Consider the following 23,899-nt stretch of genomic DNA (forward strand, 5'->3'; position numbering starts at 1 on the left):
TCAGTGCCCCATTCTCTTATTATTTGGCAAAGTTAAAGAAAATGATGGTCTTATGGAGAACAGTAATGTCCTAAAGGTTTGTTTATAATACACACAGTCCTATGGCACAGCAGCATGAATAGTTAAAGTAGCATGATAGATGCCAAGCACTAATGAATGAGGTTAATACGCACAGTATATCTCTGTGTCTGACCATTTATCTTAATGACAAATAATTCTTTTAATCCATTCTAATGTACTGGCATCAAGAAAGCAATTTCAATTTAAGGTTTATTTTACAGTTGACATCAAAAAAGAGTGCATCAAACAGAAATGTACACATCTTAGGAAATGTTAACAAGATGTAAAAGTGCATGCAAAATGTGAGTCTTCTTTATCTATTTAACTTTTTTTTTTACTACAGCCGGATGCCAAAGCACAATCTCTGCAGTCTTCTTGTTCAGCTCATGTGTGAAGGACATTCTGCCACTAAATTTCAAGGAGGCATGTTTTACAAAAATGACATTTATGACAAATACTTTCAGCAAGCTGATGGAATAGATGTGTCTGGCTTTATACAAGTATTCATGTCAGAATATTATTTTGTTTTTGTTTTCTTTTTTATTATTGAATATTTGCTTTTGAATCAGGCAGTTACCCCAGCTGGAAAAAAACAGGTTGCTCTGTTAAATATATATATATATTTATACAATGTTTCCAATGATGTGAATTTCATTCCAATACAAAGAAAAATGTGATGTCTTGTTTTTACAGTTATATGATAACAGCTCAAATACAGTGGTTGTCCTCCGTAGGTTCAAACATTCAGGAAATGGTTTTAAAGTCTGTTTTACATTTTTGGCTCAAAGATTTTAAATATGCAATTATCGTATCCTAATATTGTCTTTGTCTTCAATGGTGAGGAATTCCGATCAAAGTTTTCCCCCTTCTTTTTATACTTTAGGGAATTTTCAAACGTCGGGAAGTGTGGCTGTAATGCCCCAAGATTTGTTCTCCCTGAAAGAAATCATAGAGTAACAATTTATTAAACTACAGAGCAACCTGGATTTTAGGGGTCTGCATTTGTTTTTACTTAACGTTATTTGTAATAAAATATCTCTCTATGCTCTCCAGAATTTATGTGGTGTCATTTAATAAAGGCAGCCATATTCATGCATTAAAAAATAATCCTACAGATATTTTGGTAATGATTTGCTACAGGGTTTTTATTTGCAAATCCATGGGGCATTACTTTGAAATAATAAATATACTAATGAAAATAAGGAAGAAAAAAAGGTAGAAAACAGTTTTCACTGTGCATTCATCACTGAATCATATTCAATCTGTTGTTGTCACTGAAAAGAAATCCTGTAAAAATTAATTTTCATTTTTTGAGAAAAATGTAGAAACAACACATTCAATTTTAATATAATAAAATAAAACTCATTTAAAGCAAAGTATTTTATTCACACAAATTTAATCAGATATATAACAACCGTTTGGTCCATAAATATTTAAGGGGAAATAGTTTCTATACACCATCTTTATCAGGAAACAAAGAAACATGGACAATCTTGTTAGACCACTTACTGTACTATAAACACGAAGATCAATATATAAGATTCTTGGATTTACCAACTATAGCTGAAAGAGTGCACAACTGCTTTCTATGACATCTCTGTCCCCTTTTAACAGGATACACCATAAAAAGATCTTCAGAAATCAGAAATCAATGTAAAACAGTACAAAACTAGTGAGGCGTTAAAAGGATGTGAATCAGTTAACAAACAACACATATATCCTGAATTTCACAAACTTTCTCCCAAGTTATAGCATAAGGCACATAATAGAACTGAGTTAGGCATCTACTTTATAAAGTAGATCTATAGTACCACTTTTGTTCTATTAAAGAACAAATTTTGACACTTTCAATGAAATGTTCTTAATACCAGCAAGGACTTTCCTTAGCTTTCAGCCAGAAGAAACATGTTTTTGGTCTGTTCAGTGGCAAATGTCCATAAAGAAAATAATAAATGATGTTCAAAAGATAAGATGCGTATGAATTTTTTTCAACTGGCTCATTCAAAATGTTACAGTTATCAAATTACTTTTTAATACATTTTCAGCTCTACTCCGTATGTCTCTGTAGCTAACCCATGCGTCGTTTTTACAAGTTTTTAAACTAACACCCTGAGCAACATATATAATAATGCACTTTCTATTGGGCAGTATAGTGTCACTGTGCAATTGTACTTAAGACTAAGTCTACTGGAAATCTGAACTTAGATTTTCCCATGTTACATTTTAAGTAATGAGGCCTGAAGACTGGTAAAAGTGCTCTATTAAAACAATCAACTAAAACACTCGCCACCTCTTGGCTGTTTAAATTCAGAACAAAACTCTTCTGATTTTCTTTTCAGTGTTTATAACTAAAACACTGAAACACATCTCATTCAATGTATCAGGTTTGCCTGTTGAACAATTACCACTGTACAGATCTCAAGAATTCTGTTAGCTTCCTGCTACAGTTTAGCTTTACGCTAAAACAAAACATATTCTGAGGTCAGCATCCACCTGGCTTTGAGTTTAGAAGCATTTGAAGTTCGATTTTAGATTCCGTGTTATATCGTTTTAAAATACTGTGGCGATTTGTGTAGGACCTTTTGCTTTACCATTTTACCTAGTGCTAACTTTTACATTTTAAAAAATGATAACATAAATATTTAGTCAATAATCTAGAGGTTCTCTGTTTTCTTACAGTCCCAAAATGACTGGAATAAATCCAGTAAACCCAATAAAAATAAGGATAATTATGAACAAAAAGAAAGACAGTATGTAATGACTTATGAATTATATTTTACTAAACATCTTACAAATAAATATTTACACATTTCCATAAAGCATATATTAAAGATATCCTTCAGGAAGGGAAAGTACAGTGTGGTGCATACATAGGGACATTTTGCTGGGCAAGCTTAAATAAAGACAAAATTATTTAATGCTAGGCATGAAAAAATGCAGATTTGTGAAGTTTTTTAATCAAAGGAAATGTGTAAATTTTTAAATGTTGATGTTTATAGTCAAAAGTATAATTTAATAATTGTTTGCCATGAAAATAATAGACATAAATATTGAATTTCAACAGTTTATCGCTAGTTTTGCTCTTCAAAAATTCAGATGTGAATTTTCTTTTTACATATTTATCTAGAACGCTGCACATTCGAATTTCTCGAGACCAAAAAGAAAAATCTGCATACACTGACTATGAAACTCAGCTGCCAAGTGGTTGCAAATGCTACACACCAAGATTTGTGTTTGTTTGCTCTCCCAAGATCTGTCTCTGGTTGTTAAAATGTCTTGTAAAAAAATGTTAGAAAAGGTTTGTTAAGGTAGTTTGTGAGGGACTCCCAGATTCGTGGCTGTCCAGACTAGAGGTCACTGAAGTCACTACAGTGATAGAGGGATTGGTCAGGTCTGTTAATGTGGTCGCAGTGCTGGGTGGAGTTAGTGCGCCGCTGTCTGACGAGGGCGGAGGAGGAAGTGACGTGCCATCAGCTTTATCAACACCCCCATTCTCCTGTCGCAAAACGTTCCTTCTGAATTTGGCTCTTGCGTTTTGGAACCAAACCTGCAAACCAATCCCAATTGATTTCTTTACTTTTCTTTTCTGCTTCTTTGTTCTACTTTGCTTTTTTTTTAAATAACGCAATATGTTTGTATGTTATTAAACACCACAGTTTTACTTGCTACAGATTGTAATATGAGAAAAAAGAGGAGATGACAATAAGAAGTTTAAGTTACATTAAGAACTGGGGTGCTGATGTTGACACAACTTTTCTTTTATCCTTAACAACCAATAACCAAATAGTAATAAAGACCACCTGGAAGCAGAATGTTGCATCCACCAAAAATAAATTTGTGCATGTGTATATATAGATACATACAGTATACACATACATGTATTGACATAAAAACAGTCATTGTGAATTTCAATTTGTGATTAAATTCTTCCTCAATATTAAGAACATAATGGACTTTATTCATATTAATATATGGGTTACTAAGGGTACAGCCAAACTAAGCCTTATTACAAAATAGCTTAACCTTTCACTTTACAGAGAAGTAGGAGTAAAGCAGTGGATGAAACATGTCTACCGACTAAAGCTTTTTAGTGTAGTGCTTTCTTTCTCCTGGTTGTATAAACTGTAACCTGAAAACCAATAAAACAAGTCCTGATATAAAACAATAAACAGATCAACAAAAAATAAGATGAGTTAAAAAGAAAACAAAATATGGCAACAGCTAAACAGAGGATTCTAAGAAAGGACAAGGAAGAGCCCAATTAAATTCATGCTTACCTGGAGAACTCTTTTGGTAAGCCCAGTTTTCTGAGCAAGCTGCTTTAGGTCTTTAGCATCAGGGTTGTGGTTGATAGCAAAGTATGACTTCATGGTGCGGAGCTGGTGATGTTTGAAAGACGTACGCATACGCTTGGTCTTCTGAGAGGGAGGGTAAGACTGCTGGTCCCGGTCCAAGTGATCTGCATCATTTTCATTACAACCTAAACACAAAAATGTTTTAAAAAAACTGTCAATAATCACAAAGCAAGTGGTTGGCTTTCACTAAATCCTGCTGTATTGAATTGAAACCATCAACCCATGCAGTATTAACAACAGATATTGTTTTCCCAGTCTCAGTATTTCCCTTTATAACTGATTTGGAATCAGAACTATTATGAAGCATTAATTTTTGTCTGCATATCGTTTGGGTGTTTTGGTGTGCTCCTGCATTTTTAGGTAGGTTTAAAAGTGTATTTCTAAGAGACTTTTACTGTGCCAGACAATGTTCACTTATACAGCTGTATATTGTTTTATTGCAAGATCCGTTCTCTAAAATTACAATAAAATCAGTCTGGATCCTTGGTGGTAACAGGAACCACAACAGTATGCACTCCAAAAACCCAAATGCCAACACTATAAAAGGCATGATTCCGAAACATCTGGATGCTACATAAAGTAAAAAGAGATGCATTTAAAGGATTAGAATTTGTTTTCAGTCCTTTTGGGCTAAAGCCTGAAAGCTGGAAAAGGATGAACTCCTTAAACGCAAAACAAAATGTACCCCAAAACATTTCCAAAATTAAATCTTTTCAAAATGATTTGCGCAAAATCTGAAATCACACCAAATCGGATTTACCATAGTTAAACAGTGAGGCTCTAACTTAAAATATTGATAAATGCGATTTTTTTCCATAAACAAGCCAAGTAATAAACAAGATTATGCCATTCGCAAGATAATTTTTGTGGTCTGTCAACTACATATTGATGTCATGGAAAGTAACATGGAAACTAAAAATTGTTGGTCTTTTTTTCAGGTTAATACAGGTTATAATGCACAAATTTCATAATTTAGGGAATTATTTTCAGTTTATATGAAATGTTGTGTATTGTCATACTCTTATCTTTTAGCTGCATTGAATTACAAAATTCTCAGTTAAGCTGAAGTTCGGTTAAGTTATTGCTTTCCTTGGGATGAGGCCTTGTAAACTCAAGTAAGTCTGTTATTGATTTATTTACTCACAGCAAGAAAACTGCCACTGGTTTCTGGTTATCAATATGACTAGGGACTGTGCATCTCACAAAAAGAATAGAACAGTCATACAATCACTGGGAAATGTTAATAAAATAATGCATCTATTGAATGAATGAATTGGATATTTAGTGAGACTGAAGAAGGAAAAACAGGTCACATTAGGTTAAGTGAGTCTAATTATTTGTTCTTTAGAACCTTCCAATTTGCCTTAAGCGCACTTTACAGTTATTAATGGCTGAGATTTTAACTTCTAAACTAAAGCAAAATACTGACCAGCTACACAGCCGATTTTTCTGTGCTTTTCTTATCTCATGAGTAAGACAGGGAAAATCCTACCTGCTGTTTCCCTGGTATTTACTATTCAGAATTATGATTACAGTAATAAGTGTAAAAAAACAACATCACAACAATAATAAGATGATGATAATTTAGCACAGTTCTTGGGTCCTGATTCGATTTTGGCCCGGGATACCCTCTGCGGCGAGTCTGCAAATTCGCCTAACTAACGACTCTAACTTCTGCTCCGCAGGCGAGCGTGTGAGTCAATGTGTGTGTCCTGTGATGGACTGCGTCCAGTCCAGGGTGTATCATGCTGTGCGCCCATTGTTAGTGAGTAGGCACCGAGACCTTCTGTTAGACCAAGCGGCTGTTGAAAACGAACGGATGAATCCGTTTTCACTTTCAACGGGAATCATGATTTTGTTAAATTAAGAATTAGTTCTTTCCGGAAGCTAGCATTGGTATTATATTAACTAATTTAAACAACGAGCATCAGGTTATTTGAAATGATTATTTTTTAACAAGGTTCAAATGCATTGTCAACGATATTTTGCTGCATAATTAAAAAAATGATTAAATAATTTAGAAAATGACTAGGAAGTGAAAAACTGACAATTTAAAATAAATTATCGGCAAGTAGTGCCAGGCTGAAAACATTTTGGGGTAGGCGCAGACATATACACACGTAAGACTTGAACTGTCTACATTGTTATTATTTTGCCTGATATTCTAGATGCCATGATTACGAGATATAGTGTAGGCACATTAAGGAATACTTAAAGGAAGAGATTGCATTAATGAAAAAACTCCCGAATTCTTTACTGCGAGATTTAAGTTTAGGTACCTTAAATGAGATATTCTTAAATTGTTTAGCAGTTAATTTGCTATTGTTCAATTATTTTAATCCATAAAATGACCACCAGGGGTCCCTGTATCATCATGTAAAAACCTAACACCCTTATTAACAATAATCTGTCACGAGTTTGGAGATTTTAGGATAAAAACAACCCCACTGTATTATTTAACACCCCTTGAAGAATAACAGAGGCTGAAAACAAAACAGGCTTGTTGCATGATTTAAAATAGATCTTTTTGTAAAATGCACCCATATTTTGCTCAAGATTTCGAATTGTTTGGAAACAAAACATAATCACATAATTTTTTAGGACAATGTTTTAACATTGTAAAACGTCCAAACGCAGGTCATAATGATAGATTATTAAGGACGTGCAAAATACTTTTTTCTCACTCTGAAATTGTAACTTATTTGTCTATTATTTTTCTCTGCGCCAGTGTGTGCATATACAATATACTGTTACAATGAGCCTGTCTATTGTTTTCTATTTCAAATAAAAATATTGGTCAAAATATCGTAAATCAAAATGAAAATAAAAATGCCTTAATGGATTTTAAGCCTTGGGACTAAATCAGCAACCAACCTTTTATTTTCAATTCATGTTAAAGTATCTTGACTATCTATAAAATAAAAAAAATGGTATGGCTGCTTACGTAATCATAAATATGTCATGCTAATATAGTTATGTAGTCTACAGTAATTGGCTATGTACTGTTATGAAAGGTGAATGTACATATTCTGCGAATATAATTCGCTCTTAAATAAGATATACTGCACATTTAGATACATTTATGGTACATTGGCTTTTTGCCTCTCTTATTTCCTAAAACCGCAAGCAAAATCGTTTTTTTTTATATTATTGCTTTTGTAGTTCATACTAATGTTTGAAATAATATTATACCGCTATGCAGTTTAATATTGCTTGGAAAGAAAAACAATTAAATGCAATGCAAATATAAAATCTTTTTTTTTTTTAAGTGCATTATGTTTAGGCCCAATCCGTTGCTCTCCAGTTCCCGTGCTAAATTAATAGAGTCGGTGTAGTGGTTCCCGAGAACTGAATTGACCTTCAAAGAAGTGATTAAAAGCTGGTTGGAAGCTGGGGATTCCTACGTCATCTTCAATTAACAGAGAACAATTAACTCGCAGATTACCCTTATTCCACCCCATTCACGAAGAACAGCTAAAACTTGGCACACAAAGCCAAACTTCTTCAAGCAAAAGATAATTGCAAAAATGGTTCCAGAAAAAAACGCAGTGTGTGAATTATAGCTTCAAAGGTACGTAGATTCCAAAGCATTAAAGTATTTCGAGTATAATAATAATTGTCATTAGTATCAAAGCAGAGAGCTCATTAACTGATATGATTCATACCTGCTGAATCAAAGGGGTTAAGAGTCAAGCCTTGTGAGTTCAATCTTTATGTATCTTAGCAAATGACTTTTTTGGGGCAATTCCATCTTCGTATTTTATTTTTTGTCAATAATTCACAAATACAATTTTGAAGGTATACGCTGTTTTGGTTTCGATTTCTTGGGGAAAAGAGCCTTTGCTGTATTTAATAAAAAATAATAACTAATAAAATGTTGTAATCCAAGAGCCTTTAACAAAAAAAAAGTTTTATACTGTAGGTTGTGTCTAATACCTCGATATTTCTAGGGTTCTGAGCCGTTAACCTGTAGGTGACCAATTCACCCCAATCAGCTACCCCCTGTTTTTAATGGGGGCAGGACTGTTAAATTAAAGAATCAATAATGATCAATTGTGCTTAGTTATATTGCCCAGAGAAATGTGACTTGTTATTCGTTACTTGTTAGAGAATCCTTTAGCCCGTGTGAATGTTGCGTATTAATAAGGAACAGTTTCATTAGCAAGTACATACTGTATATTGTGGCAAATATCGAGTGTAGATATTAATTATTCTCCTCGATTACATGTCTAAAAACCGTCTAGCTACTCTGGTAATTAAGCAAGTATTTTAAATGGCTTAATTGTTTATTATCACAGCACAGAAGTGTGGGAGGGGGATAAAGAATAAGATTTTCAACAAATGTGTAGTTCGATCTTATAATATTTTGTAATATTTTAGGGCCATACTGAAGGTGAAGAGTACTTACCTGAGTTGTAACTGGCAATGTCTACACCTATCGCTGGATTCTTTCTCTTCCGAGGCCTCCCCTTCTGGACCGTACCAGTGCCGTTGAAGTAAGGCAATGCCAACCCCCCACTTTTGGCAGCTAATTCGGTGTAGTTTAACTGGGGGTGGTATTCTCCCTGTAGAAGGGTTTCGAAGTGGACCCTGCAGTACACGAGGCTGTCTTTCATACCAAAATGGTCTCCCGTGGTTAGGGTCTTGTTGCAAGTTGTACACGTGAAGCAGCTCAAGTGATAGACCGAGTCCCTGGCGCGCATCACCATTTCCGAAGCCGAGATACCAAGGTGGCAGCGGGCACATCTCTGCACGGAGAACCTTCTGAAACAGCAAACATTCTTTAAAGTAATGCGTCGATGCGCATCGTGCATCATTCCTGATATGAAAATAAAAACAACCAGTTTATTGTTTGGTACTGTAAAGACGGTACTTTTCTGAGGTAGATCATACAGTACATGTAAGGGGGTAGTTGGACTGATTGGAGACTTGCCTTAATTGTATGTGTCAATTCTTGAAAAATATAAAGCTACAAGTCACATTATGCTGTGGGCATAGCTTAAGTCAACGGTATATAGTAATTAGTATTCAAGAAATACTTTTTTCAAATATTGCTTTTAAGAAATTGAAATTATCAGTTGATGTTTTGCAAGGACTTAAATGGTCAATAATGTAGGTGGAATCTTGAGTTATACAATCCTTCATGTTGAAACGTGCTTAGTTTTTATTTGCAATCCAAAATTATTCAGACTCGCAAAAATGTATTGTCCGACCGATCAAGGAACGCGAAGCAGGCCACTGTAGGGAACCGGTTATTAAGTTTTTTTCATGCTCCGCAAAATACAGTTAGAACGCTTTTAATATGAAACAGTTTCTGTAGGCCTACAATATTTGTTTTACATTTGGGCACCAAGTAAACTAAAACTGTTGGAATATTAATTGTTAGGTGTTTGAAAATGTGTTTTCACGCGCATTATACTATATAGTTTAAAATGTGTAAACTGTATTCTTCAGTTAGAAATATATAATCGAGCGAAATGTTGCATGCAACAGCCAGTAAGAATCTATTTAGAAGTAATTAAAAAACGTATAAAAACATAACCATATTTAAGCAGCCTTATGAAAATCAGATAAAGTTTTTCTAAGGTTTAAAAGAAAATGGTAATAACAATAACTTACCATATGCTTTATAAAGATATAATATTATATTATATATAATATTAGTCTAATTGCCCATTACTTTCGAACGATTCATTTTAGGTCTTGAAACGTTTTCATTTGGAAAGTAAAGTTAAAGACACGACTTTAGTGACTTTCCTTAAGGATTCAAATTAAATTCCAGAATATTCTTACCTGTAGTAATCCTCTTTGCAGTAAATGCTGCCATCCTTTGCGAAACAGGTGAGTTCTGATTCAAGAGCGAGTTTACATTCACAGCATTTAAGACACCTCAGGTGCCACTGCTTGTCCACTGCGAGTAAATAGTATCTGTCCGAGATTTTGCCGCCACAACCAGCGCACAAGGCAGGCTTCTCCGGACTCATGGAGGGCATACTCTGTAAAACCGCGACAAGCAATTCAATTTGTATAGTTGTAATTAATTAGACAATTTTATGCATTAAAACAATATAAACGGTGTATTTCCATGTATATGATATTACAAATGATATAGATTAAATATGCTCAATTTTATTTATTCTAAATAAATACTGTAATCACAACCTTAAAAATAATAAATGAACAAATATTTTGGCATTATCTACGGTGCTTAACATTGGAAACAACCATAGTAGGCCTGTGTTTGTAGCTTTTAGGAAAACACATAAAGTTAAAAAGTTTAAACAAATGTTTAATACACTTCACCTGAACATAAAAATGATGTAATGTTACTTTTAGGAAAATGTGACAAAGAATTAGTCTTGGCAGATTTTCAATATATAACAGTTCCAAACGAAAAACACACTGGGTGTGGTTTACACAATAAACACGAATATTCATTCTAAGTTTAATGTACCTTTATAGGCATGTACAAGACATACGGATTTATCTTTAAAATAAATCGGCTTTAGGTTAAATTAATTGCACAGGTTCATTTTTATTTTCTTCTGGTAACACTAAAGCTCAATAATTCAATAATCAGCAGTTCAGAACTAGTTTATTTTAGTTTAAATTTACGAATAAACAAAATAAAAACTTGTGTTGTAGTATTTTTATCATAATATCATTCAAACGTGTTACATAATTTGATTTCAGAGACCTACCTTAGGGAACTGATTTGAGCTATATTTTAATTCACACAATCTTTTGTCCATTTTTCCTCTATCCAGTTTTGAAGGATACAAAGAGATAGACTTGGTTGACTACAAAAGGTACCATTTCATCATCAAATGATGTATCCTTCAAACTGTAAAATGTATTGTTACCCAGGTTTTGTATTCAAACCTGAGCTGTTTGGATTAGTTTAGGGCAAATTCAGTTATCCACGTGTCGCTTTATAACAGATTTACATGAAACTACAAATCTGGGAATTAAATCACGCAAACCAACAACATTTGCCGAAAACATATTGTTTTCCTGGTAGAGACAATACACTTTTGTCAAAAAGGAATAATAATACAACGATATAGCCTATATATGTTTAAAACACGTCTGTATATAGAAAGTACATTGCGACAGAACAATATTGTGTTATTGCTGATATTAACAACAATGTGCTGTTCCTATGTGAAAACAAGCTGTGCTTTAAACATTTTCAGTACATATATATTTGTGGATTCTCTAGCCCTCGCCTTTTTCTATGTTAATTGATGTCTATTTGTTCGATTCAATTAGTTATTAAGGCCTATTACGCTTTGAAAACATAAACCAACGCGTTAACAGTCCCAGCTAATAACTGCCTTTTGTACCAAGGGGGTCTTTTAAAATAAAGGGAACTGCTGTTAATTCAGAAACAGAGTCCTTACCGTCTCCCTTCCGTTCATTTGAACGCCTTTGGCCAGACGAGACTCAGTTTTAGATCTCCTTTCCATCTCCTCCATGATTCCTTGAATGTGATCCCCGGAGATTCCGTGGAAAAGCATGGCTGATGATCGGAATGTGTAAGTGTTTTCTTCTGCCTTGCACCCCACAACTTCCATATACAACCCCCAGAGTCTCAGATCATCCGAAAATATCTACAGCAAAAGATTCACACAGGTGCTAAGCTTCACTTTCTTGCAAGTACAACTCAAACGGTTATTAAAAGATTGGGAAAAGAAAAGACCGCAGCAGTGACTCACTTCCCAGTCTTTGATAACGGCTTGCACAAAGTGTAGTCCAGATAATAAGGCAACCAAAGTTAGAGCTGGCGGCAAGCAGAAATAACAAATGTTGATGTTTTTGTTTTCTGCAGTCCCTTATTTCCTTTAGGGTTCCAAGAGCTTGAAGGTCAGATTGGGACTGCCTGAATTTGAGAGCTGTGTCCTATTTGTGAACAGAGCAAAAGCCTGCCCAGTTTGGATAATTTGGTAGGAGGAGTTCTCCCTCTCTGGATTGCCAGTGATTTCTATTCACCAACAAAGACCTGTCATTCTCTTCTCAAACCCCTGGTGATAGGCAGCACGGGCAGAGAGAAAAATGAATTGGTATTAACTTTTTTTTTTTCATTAATAGTGTTTTAAATAGATTTTTAAAAACATATACGATTATTTCTGAAAGAACAAGAAAGGGAACAAAACTGTTTTCTATGAATACCTGTCCATCATTTTACATCTTCTAATACAACATCAGTGTTGCTGCCGCAGTAAATCAATTAATATTAAATGTAAGTAAAAACGTAGATAAATGTTAGTTTATTTAGATTAGTAATGTCAAACAAAGATACAGGATGATTTTATACTCTGTGTGCCTCTCTTAATGGGCAAAATTAAACAATAACATACATTAAATTATGGCAGTTTAAATGACCTTTTTAATTTTCACTCACCATTCAAAATAAAAAAAAAAGTCTAAAATGAGGCCCGTGGACGTTTGTTCAACGTAGTTTTGCTATAAACAACAGAAATTTAAAACAAATATTGCGGACATCGACAAGCCGCCTTACAAATGGACTTGGAACATTGTTCTAAGCAAAGCGCAAAGTTTCATTAAACTTTCCGAAATGATCGAATCGATGTGTCGCCCTTTGTAGCATAACTGTGTTTTAGTTTACAATTTACAAAAAAATATGAATTTACAAAGCGGAAATATTTATATTTTATTTTAATTATATTCCAACCGTTCCTAATGGTTTCCTAGCGCTCCATCCATCATGTTCCGGAACCCTATCAGGAAAAAATGTATGTCCATTCGCAATTACAGTATATTCCAAAACTGTTTCCTTCAAAAATATAAAATGGTTTACTAGAAAGGCCATTTCTGATATTAATAATATCTTAAATTTCATTTCTAAGTGTTGCACAAGATTATTCTGTTTTGAAAATAACGTTATTACATAAATGATATTAAGACTAGCGCCACTTTTTATACCAGTATTCTTTCTCACATATTGAACGCATTTGGGATATCACATTAATTTTTAATTATTTATGTGGAATCTTATTTACATATCTGAGAACTAATGTTCCACCAAATATCAGGAATAGAATTTGTCACCTGTGCGGATCTGATACCATTCCTGATTGAAGGCTTCGCTCTTCTGTTCATATTTGATTTTACCACAACCCTACTCCTGTATTATCCACACCTTAGAAGATTAAGTATACTCTGTATCCGAAGGTTTAAAACAATACATACTGTACGGCTTGTTTCTATGTGTATTGCTTGCACATAATGAATCAAGTATTTAACACTTCTCGTCTGATTGATGATGAATCAAATCACATATCTTGATATCCATATAGCTATAATTTAGTCCATAAGGCAGAACTGCATGTGTAAATTATTCTAATCAAGTGAAATAAACTGTGATTTGCTATTTTCTTGGCATGCTGTAATCTGACAGCAGGGCTGCTATTTACTGTAAGTAATGCAATTAGCCGTTTTTTAAAAAAAATCAATGCCCTTTAAATAAAACTGTTATCTATTATACACTCAATGGGGATCCCAATTATTCAAGACTGTGTTTGTAATGACAATATGACACGCCTAATAATTTTTGCTTACATTAGATTTTGTGATTCGATTGAGAACTGAGACCATTAATATTGCGATGAACACAATACAGAACGTGTTTCGAGAATTCCTGAGGAATATTTCGACGGACCAAATCATTGTAAATAAACATCGTTCAACCTCTGTGGCTATTTATCAAATTAACATTTTATGATTTGCACTAGCCGGCAAAACACCGACGTGCAAAATTTAACAGGATAAATCATATTTACAGACATTTACCGTTTTTGCTGTTTGCGGCATCATTGCTTTTCTGTTTAGTACGGCAAACACATCCAATTAAAAGTACCTCACCTACAGTATGTACTGTATAAAACAGTATACATTTAAGATTAAATTACTTACACTGTTTATTTTCCACTTCCACACAATAAAACGGGATGAATTTATTCCCTTTACATTTAATATTAATGATTCAGGGATTTGTTTGTTTTATGTATAAGAATTTAGAATTTCTATTTAAAAAAAAGCTAAGTACTCTCCATGTGCTTTGCCTGTTAATAGATTTCTTCACGTTCAATACAAATCTGAAGGTGCAGTAGGTACACTTGCCAATACCAATCATTTTAAGTAGTGTTACGTTTCCATATCTGTCTCAACGCTGTGGCTCTATTAAATATAATTAAGCAGTTCCAGTAGCACCACTCTAAAATAAACTGAACAAACTGAATTTACTGTTAATTGCATAGTCCATTCTTTTCGCTGTGTCAGTTCCTGTTAACAGTACACTAACTGATGAAGACGACATCGGCTATATCCAGGGCATGGAGGAAACATTGCATTCTACTTGGAGTCATATAGAACATCGTAAATGATATTCTTTAAGAAACCATAATGTTTCCAAATCCAAATAACATTTTTATGGTGTAACTATTTAGAGGTGGTCTTTATCTTTAAAAAATAACACAAATGGCATTCCATTATAAAACCCCCGGGAAAGATAACGGCTATAAAAAAAACAATTCTAATGTAAAAACACACAAAAAAGGCAACTTACCAATTCATTTGACTTTACGCCCGCTGGTCTTCTGCAGTATACAGTACAGTGCCTTTATGTACAACAGAATGATGTCAGTTAATGCTATTCATATTAAGGTAAGTACGGCCGCTTACTTCAGATGATTTCTATATATTTAATTAATTGATTCAGATTTTTAAACCATAGAACTTCCTTCGGTAGTATGCTATGAAAACAATATTTGAATGCTGCTAACTTCACATCTCCTAATAATCGGCCATGGGCAAAACTGTAAGGCCATCACACACCGACCACCAGCTAAGCAGGGCTGAGAACTTTCGCTATCAGAAGACACACATTTTGTACACATATATGCATGTACCTATATCTTTGTGTTTGCTTACACGTTAAATTTGTCCAGTTTCCTGCAGTATGTGATCTTTAAGAATGGTGAATGAATATAAACGAAACGGATTCATTACGGAACATTAACAATGTGTGAATAATTCAATAATAAAACTGCAAGGTGTTTCTCACCGAATGCGTTTTTTGAGGAAACGAAAGTTATTTTTAATTTCACAACAAGAAACTCAATGTTTAAAACGCACCGAAAAGACAAACAATTTGGTTTTGACACCTTTTACCACAGTATCATTACTGGAGAAAAATCATTTGGGGTTCACATTTTGATTCTGCTTCGCATTTTAGTTTATGCAGTAGAATTTGATAGTGATTGACGTTCATACATAACCACTCCTGCGTTATTTTGCAACTAAGTAAACACTTAAATTACATTTTCAGTGATAATTATCGTACATATACCATATACTAAAACATTACTATAAATGAACAGATGCGCAAATTAGATCATGCTGATTGTACGCTGATTCAAGTGCCGGCTTGAATATACAGTACATTTTTAAAGCTGGTATAATGTGTAAAACACGTAAAGAATGAAAATTAAAGAGGGCACGTTAGTTAATGTGCTGTCTTTCGAGGATATACCTGTCAAGGCTGAATATTCTTAACTCTGTCGCTTGCCTTTGCTGAAGCGATCTATTGACGTTATATTGACAATGATTTTCCTATTAAAGCACAATGTTGGATCTGTGCATGTCGTGTATAGAGCACTCATAATAAAGAAATTAAATCCAAAGACACTAAAGGAAGAGCAGTTTTAGCTTACCTTGGCTTTAAGACGCTTTCCAACGTGAAAATGTGCCCCTGTGACTGAGGGCTGGAAATATGATGGAGTAGAGATGGCAGGGATTCTGCCAGTAGATGGGGGTTGTTCCTTGTTTCTTTCAGTCCCAGTGTTAATTAAAATAAAACAGCTGCTCGGTGGACTGAGACTTGTCTGCGTTTTCTAAATATATATTTAAATATTTCAGTATTTTGAATATCGGTTCAGGAAATTCTAAATTATGTGCAAACTAGTCTAATTTGTAAAAAAAAAGTAATTTAGTCTTTAATTTTATGATCATATAAAACATTGTGTAATGTATAGGTTATTTTAGAAGAAAATGAGAGCGAGTGTACGCAAATTCACTTTTAAGGGAGAGAATATATATATAGGGTGGATTGCTATGTAGTGAGAATTGTTTGTACACATAATGTTAAATAAAAGCGTAGTTGTGTATAGGTCATGTTATGGTTATGATTACATCAAAATGACAGAATTCCTAAGCGTTATAGAGTAAAATATCAGATGAAGACGGAATCATATAAGTCTAATGAAAATCAATTATAATGTCACACAAGTCTAAGCGTATTGTACCTGTACTGTGGACTACAATTCGTGTTTAATGTGTTAATAGTATTATCTTATGGAAATGACAGATATTGTTAATGCAATGATGACTTAAAGCATCACCTGTTTAAAATAATTAAATAATCACAAATATTTCATATAAATCTCAGAAAAAAATGTTACAGAGGGTTTGTACAGACTCTAATATCTTTTTTTTTCTGAGAGAGAAGGGTTATACTTTGGGTAACTTGGATAGAGTTTTAGGTAGGCAGTTCGATTTCGATTTTTAATTTGCTGTTAATATTAAACTGCTAGGGTCGACACGGGGAGATGCGTCAGAATACGAGTTACAAAGGAACATTTAGAGGTTAATTCCATACTGAAAAGTAGGAAGAAAGAAGAGAGTGCAGGGTTTAGGTTTTGGAACCTTCTTCAAGTGTGTGAGGAGGCTTTGTAACAGAAATATTGTTTATCTTCTTTCTTTTTACTTTTATGCGTCGAATTAACATTTAATTGTTTCATTCCAAACTAAGCATTGCTATTTTTATGTAATAATTATTTTAATTATTTTTGTATCGGTAATCTATAGGTGCTTGTGTTACCTCGTGAACTTAATTAAAGGATGTCATAACTCTTAACAGTGCAACCCTTAGGCAAGATATTTCAGAACTGACCCTATAATCGCTGTATTTTTAAAAGTTAAACTTTCCGAAGAGCAATGTAAGCTATCGGACTGTGATGATTTCACTAATACTAAACCAGCTTTCTGACTTTTTTAATGAAAATTTCCAAAATTTAGTATAAATACACATAGAGATTAATGAACACCCCTTCTATATTCCGCCTATGAATAACAACCCAATTCAGACGCCAAATTGACATTCGCTGTTTAACTCTTGAGTCTCTTTTTCAATATACGTCTTCTGTTTTTCGGTTATTTTTAAATTGCTAAAACAATACCATCAGTTTTTATTTTTTTAAAATGCTCTATCTGAGCCATGTAGGGTTGGCATGTAGATTTACTTTATCCGCTACTTGTTTAAAAACTTGGATTTCAAGATGAAGACTTAAAATTACTTTTAAATTGAATTTAACCTTATGTGTTATTTTATATTTCTTAGTGTTGATAAAAACGTTGCCATTAATACGAGTAACAAATAATACTGTACATTTGCTGTTGAAATGTTGGATATGGTGGTATTTGATGATAATTTCTTGAGGCAACCAGTTAAATAAGTACATATTGTCCTATATAAATTAACCCAGTTGATTTCTCAAATTCTCAATTTATTATGAAACTTTCATTATTGCAGTTAAGCTTTACTCTAAACACAACCTTTAAATCCTGCTTTTGTCTTTAAAACTCTTCCTGAAAGCAATTTTCTTCTTCTGTACAGCAAAGAAAGTAAAAATAAATATAAAAGACATACATATATGTGTATTTACATATTCTACTTATATAACATAGCACAGCGCAATTTCCGATTTCTTTTCGTTTCCCATTTTGTATTTTATGTCCGTAAGCAATTAAAGAAATTAATCTAAAAGCTTTTTTGATATGATTCGGTCCATCACTTTAATTTTTCAGTGGCGATAACCTAATAAAGAATTCATTATTGGTGTGCAGTTTCTATAGCAACAGCATAAAATGAGCTCATTGTCTACATCTGATTGGGTGTTATTCAGACAGGTAGACTTAGAGCTCTTGTTTTGTTTAAATGCAATCCAAAATCAAGTCATTCTTTGGGGGGTGTAATTGTTAACAACAGGAAACTTTATTAAAGTCCTATTCATCAAAGATAAAAATGTTGTCAGAAGAAATCAATGGAAGTATGCAATCAACCTTCTTCAGAAAAGACCCTAAATTAAAGGATAACATTTTCCACATACTAATATTTATTCAGTATTTTAATATTGTTGTTGGGATATTTGTAATAATACTGTTTCTTAATAATACTTGACACTATGCTGTAACAATGTTAGTAATATGTATGTAATTTTGACATTGTTGTGTAAAATATCTAAGCACCAGAAGACACTTAAAGCAGTAGGGGTGAACATACCGTTTAGTAAATCTTATTTATTTAATCATTCATTTGCTGTAGGCCTGTATGTTTAAATAATAATGAAATACTAAAGCAAAACATTCCATCAAAAGTATGTTCTTTACTACCTGCAATGATGTTCCCTCTAGTTACTAGAAGGGTGAAGAAAACCTACACTGGTATGACCCTAGAGGAAAAATTGAACCTAAACTAAAACAACATTTTATAAATGATCAATTAAGCCTATACTGATTTGTTTCCAATTAGATGAATATTCATTTAAAACTTTTACAAGAGTAATTCAAGGTTGATACAAGAAAAGTTCTTAATTTTTAGAGATAAAACAATATAGTTTTTGTGTACAACTTCAGCATCTGAGCTACCAACACTCCATTATTAATGTGTGCATAATAATATTAATCAAAATATATTAACTTATTTTCATAGCTGACAAAATGTTTAAAATCTAGGCTATTTTATCTTTGTACATTCCTCTAAAGTAAAAAAATATTTGGAAGGGTCACTACAAAATCATTCGAATTAAGAAGAGTGAGCTTATTTTTTAGTTCTCAGCATTTATCGTTCTTCATAAAGTAAAGAGCAAAACAGATTTCATTGCCACTTACAGGAAATCATGCTGGCAGGAAAAAGTATGGATTTAGATTCAAACCAGTGAAAGCTTAACCCACTCCTTAAATATGCCAGTATCGGTATATGAAACAATCACACAAACACAACACATGGGCACCAGCAACACAATACAATGGTGATACATCACACTTGACTTAATTTGATCAATATCCATAAAAATCAAAGCTTGTCAATAGCAGAAGCCCTCTAGGATCCTGTTAGAGTTGCATTATTTTTTGGTTTGAGTCTATAAATCCTTGTGATGAATTTGAAATTGTGATGGCCTTGGTATGTATGTTTCTAAAAAGAATAATGAACCCGATGTCATGTACAAGATGAAGCAAGATGATGAGCTGCGAGATTAATGTTCCTTCTGTCAAATAAGTATTTACACAAAATTTTTCATATGCTTCCTTAAAAGGTTCTATTTTAGTACTGCTTGTTAATTATTGTATTATAGTCCGGTCTGAGCTGTGCATCTACTTTATTTAACCATGAAGTACTTATATAATTTATAACCTATCCCTAACTTAGTAAATCTGCAAGGGACAGACAGATAGGAATCTTAAACTTTAAAGAATGTTTGAGCAATCCATGATAAAACAACACAAAAAGATTATTCACACAGGATGACCATTTTCCACTTTTAAAGCTGCCCTTGTATATAGTGAATTTTTAATATTTTCTTGTCTGAATTTAAGGCAGACACTTAGGGAAGTAAGAAGCGACCTACAGTATGTAGAATAGAGCATCAATACACACCAACTATATCACTTCCCTAGGAATAACAACACCCCAGAATTTAGTGTACTGAAAGGATTATGGAGTCTTTTAGTCACAGGTTTAGCCTGCTCATCTGAGGGCTACAGGACGAGGAGGCTAGGAACTACATGCAGAGTGAGAAGTGACCAAGGGGCAGCTGCAGAGGTGGAGGTGGGATATAAAATGGAGTAAGAGAGGGAAAGAAGAAGGGGATAACATGTAGTACATTATATATATATATAATGTGTTAGAAGAGGAAATAACATGACTGACAGCCGAGTTTGATTGAATTTAGCTGTCGTCATCCCTCCTGAACCTTCGTTATAAACTTGATTTAGACAGTCCGCAGATTTTCCAGATTCTCCTGGTCATTACTTAAATCTTGCTGTATTTTTTTCTTCCCACTGTTGGGCTTCTCATTTGAACTTGCTGTGGGCATAAGTGGGCATTTGCCTTTCAAGCATTTGCCTGTACTGTATGAAAAAAGATTAATATACAGAGGTCAGTGCAATACATTAATCAAGAAGTGAATTGATGCAGGAGTCTTACTGCAAGACAACAGTATTTTGTTTTAAAGTCCCTATCATCAAATAGAAACAAAGAAAAGGAGACGTTCAGTTAGTGAGCAACAGAGACGGAAAAAAGGGGGCTAATAAGTCTAATCAATCTATTTATATTTATTTTGGTAATTAGTAAATTAGTACTGCCATAGACGTCTCTGAGTTTTGCAGTATGAAATGTAACAGAGTGTGTCTGTTATGTTCTAACCACTTTATCCAATACAGGGTTGCGTGTGAGCTAGAGCCTATCCTTCCAAACAACAGGTGAAAGGCAGGATACACCTTGCAAGGGACACCAGCTCACCACAGGGCACACACAGAAGCATGCACACACTCACACCAGAACCAATTTTTCTCAATTAACCTACCAGTATGCCATTGGACAATGTGAGGAAACCAGAGCAAGCTGTGTTTAAAATGAACCAATATTATTTCATAGTTCTCAAAGTCTCAGATGTAATTTAGATGAGGAGCAACATTGTGTGTGCTGATATGCTTATACTTTAGATATGATAGAGGAATCCTGGACACATCACATACAAGGTGATCACTCAAATTCCATTTCCTAGTTAGAAGTAATTTTACTGCTAAACTGATAAAAGAAGTGATTTTGCTGGCGAACAGAATATGCTTATACACATCACCCTCTGTTTTCAATCTTGATCTCAGCTAAAAAATGCATATATATGCAGAAATATTTTTTATGTATGCAGAAACAGCTGATTGTGATGTTAGGAAGAACTGGATTGGGGCTTTTTACCAATAGTGACTGTAGTGACTGACACATGACTTAAGAGGACTCTATGACCATAATTGTTAATTGCAGTGTTCATTTCTCTATAAATTACCAATTAATCTTCCCCAAGTGTTCCACAAATACATGATCTATAGGAATTTTAATGTGTGATGGTACAAGAATGCATGTAGACTATTGTCTTTATTGAGCACACTTTATTCCTGGAAGCAAAAAAAGGATCAATACTAAATGTGATGTGTGCTTCAGACAAAATTGATTTCTTGATTTGACCGATTTAATTGCCTGCTTTGATTGCATGTATAAATGTATAGGCCCAAAGGATTTATGTTTATTCCTACAACAAAATATAATAAGCATTTCATATACTTTATTAAAATCAATTTATTGAATTAAAATGATTATTTTTAATTTGCTAATTAAATATTTTCTAGTAGTAAATTCACCCCCGGTAATGGTACACAGAAAAAAACGGGTATACACTGTTTAATAAAAATGCTTCACATTATCAAGTACATCAACAACATCAGTCAGAATCAGATGTCTTGGGTATATTATAGATCACACATTTTAAATACAGTATGTTATGCATAGGGCTGTCATGCAAGTAATTATAGTAAAACCAGTAAAATTAATGGTCAAATATGAAATAATTCATAAAATGATTATAAAAGCATTTAATGTAATGTTAGCAAACTATATGATGTAACCAACTGATGCATACAGTAATGTAATATGCATGACACTGATTGTGATGGCAAACTATAGGAAGGTAAGATTACCATGTCACACTGAAGGACGCTATAATCTGACACATGCTGTTGACATTTTCTTTGACAATTTCTATTTCAATGCTGCAATGATGACCTCAGAGGCACAGGATTAAGGTATGGAGATGAATAGTAGAAACCACACAGCATAGAAGATCATTTACGTTGTCATGTCCTTTGGTGTCTTCTAATTGACCATTTCTTGGTCCATCGTTAGCAATACACTATCATAGTACGAAGAAGTTTTGGGGTATTTTCAAGAATTCCTTTTCTTCATTATATTCCCCAAACATGCTTCTATCTTAAGTGGAGCAATGTATTTTCTGTTTAATCCAGTCAAGTTTGTATGTACTAGAAAACTCAAGGTTTTGAGTTGCAGAGGATGTTCAATACATCTTATAATGCAGGTGAAAGCTCCTTGCCTTTTTGAAATCTTTTTCTTTATTTTTGTATACAAACAAACATTGTAACAGTCATGTAATGAACCAAGAATCTATAATTCTACTTATCTCTAAGTAGTATTGTTAATGTTTATGCGTTAACTTCAACTTGCATCCACTTTCTAAAGCTTCTGGAAACAATGAAAACTCTTCCTTTAACTTACCATTATTTAGCTTATTTATTTGTCTTTCCTTTTGACAACAATGATGTTACTGACCTGGAAAGGATCTGAGGGCACAATCAGTGTTTTACAGCTTGCCTTTTTAAAAAAAAACATTGTGCTATGTCTCACATTAACAATGATTAATTTTTAAAATGAAATGTAATTCAATTGTGCTTTTAGACTTTTAAAGTCATTAGCAACAAATGTTATATTAGAAGAAAGTGCATTAGTACATATTAGCCTAATATGTAGTGATTAAGATAAGATAAGATCACTTTATTAGCCATATAAAATGTCTTGCATTAGGAATTTGTCTTTTTGCATAACCCAGCTTACTCTCCATGAGACACACAGATAGGGAGAGAAGCTTGGGATCAGAGTGCAGGGTCAGCTATTGTACAGCACCCCTGGAGCAGTTGGGGTTAAGGGCCTTGCTCAGGGGCCCAACAGAGTAGGATTCCTCTGCCAGCTGCAGGATTTGAACCGGCAACCTTCCGGCCACAGAGCCACCGCTCCGCCCAACACATTAACAACGCTCAGTTGTAAAAGCAGAATTTCCTCATTTAAATAATCTCTTGTGATCTCAGTACTTTTTAAAGCATAAAATCCAAATTATCTGATACATAAAGTATATTAACAAAAAAGGTGATTTATACCTCATGAAAATGTGAGGTAGGTAACTTAGTAACAGCATAGTTATTTCTTATTTAACAACACATTTTTTATACCTTTCTGCAAAGTAATTGTGTCGAAAAGTCATCAGCTGTGGAAAATATTCAGGCTATGTAACTACTGAGTATTAGCTGTCGAGGGCTACTGTTGATACGTAAGCTGGCCTATTTCACGGTCAGCTGAAAGAAGGGATGCACTAAATGGCAATACATCCAGTTAATGTGACAGATAAGTCCCTAGGCAAAAGAGAACACCCATTGTGAGCAGACCAGGTATTTGATGACTGACACCTTCACCATTCCAGTAGAAATGTTGCTTCTGCATGCTCTGTTGCTTCAATTCAGAATTCAAGAAAATAAATTCACTTCTCATCTGCACTGACTATGCA

The 23,899-nt window shown here is 33.7% G+C and overlaps 1 protein-coding gene across 4 annotated transcripts; it reads right to left on the reverse strand.

Annotated features, from left to right (window-relative positions):
* Positions 1–252: 252 nt before the first annotated feature.
* On the reverse strand, positions 253–16,234 carry lhx9 (LIM homeobox 9). Of its 4 annotated transcripts, XM_015355633.2 has the most exons (7): positions 16,151–16,234; positions 15,004–15,055; positions 11,819–12,028; positions 10,209–10,411; positions 8,824–9,179; positions 4,338–4,540; positions 1,003–3,607 (listed from the first exon to the last, which is right to left on the reverse strand). In XM_015355633.2, exons 3-7 carry the CDS (start codon positions 11,990–11,992, stop codon positions 3,350–3,352), a joined length of 1,194 nt encoding a protein of 397 aa, XP_015211119.1. In that variant the 5' UTR covers positions 11,993–12,028; positions 15,004–15,055; positions 16,151–16,234; the 3' UTR covers positions 1,003–3,349. The 4 variants fall into 4 exon arrangements, with proteins under 4 accessions (XP_015211121.1, XP_015211119.1, XP_006634934.1 ...); XM_006634871.3 differs by lacking the exons at positions 15,004–15,055; positions 16,151–16,234 and adding an exon at positions 12,134–12,349; XM_015355635.2 differs by lacking the exons at positions 1,003–3,607; positions 15,004–15,055; positions 16,151–16,234 and adding an exon at positions 253–996 and having other exon boundaries at positions 11,819–12,335.
* Positions 16,235–23,899: the final 7,665 nt, after the last annotated feature.

This window comes from Lepisosteus oculatus, chromosome 9 (assembly GCF_040954835.1).
Source record: "Lepisosteus oculatus isolate fLepOcu1 chromosome 9, fLepOcu1.hap2, whole genome shotgun sequence".
Classification (NCBI taxonomy): Eukaryota; Metazoa; Chordata; class Actinopteri; order Semionotiformes; family Lepisosteidae; genus Lepisosteus; species Lepisosteus oculatus.

What these genes read in the sequence shown, in the direction of transcription:
- lhx9 (XM_015355633.2), bottom strand. Translation starts at nt 11,992, where the DNA reads ATGGAAGTTGTGGGGTGCAAGGCAGAAGAAAACACTTACACATTCCGA. An exon ending in AAATGAACGGAAGGGAGACG is followed by an intron (nt 10,412 to 11,818) that starts GTAAGGACTCTG and finishes GCGGTTTTACAG; the next exon opens with AGTATGCCCTCCATGAGTCC. An exon ending in TGCAAAGAGGATTACTACAG is followed by an intron (nt 9,180 to 10,208) that starts GTAAGAATATTC and finishes TTGCTGTTTCAG; the next exon opens with AAGGTTCTCCGTGCAGAGAT.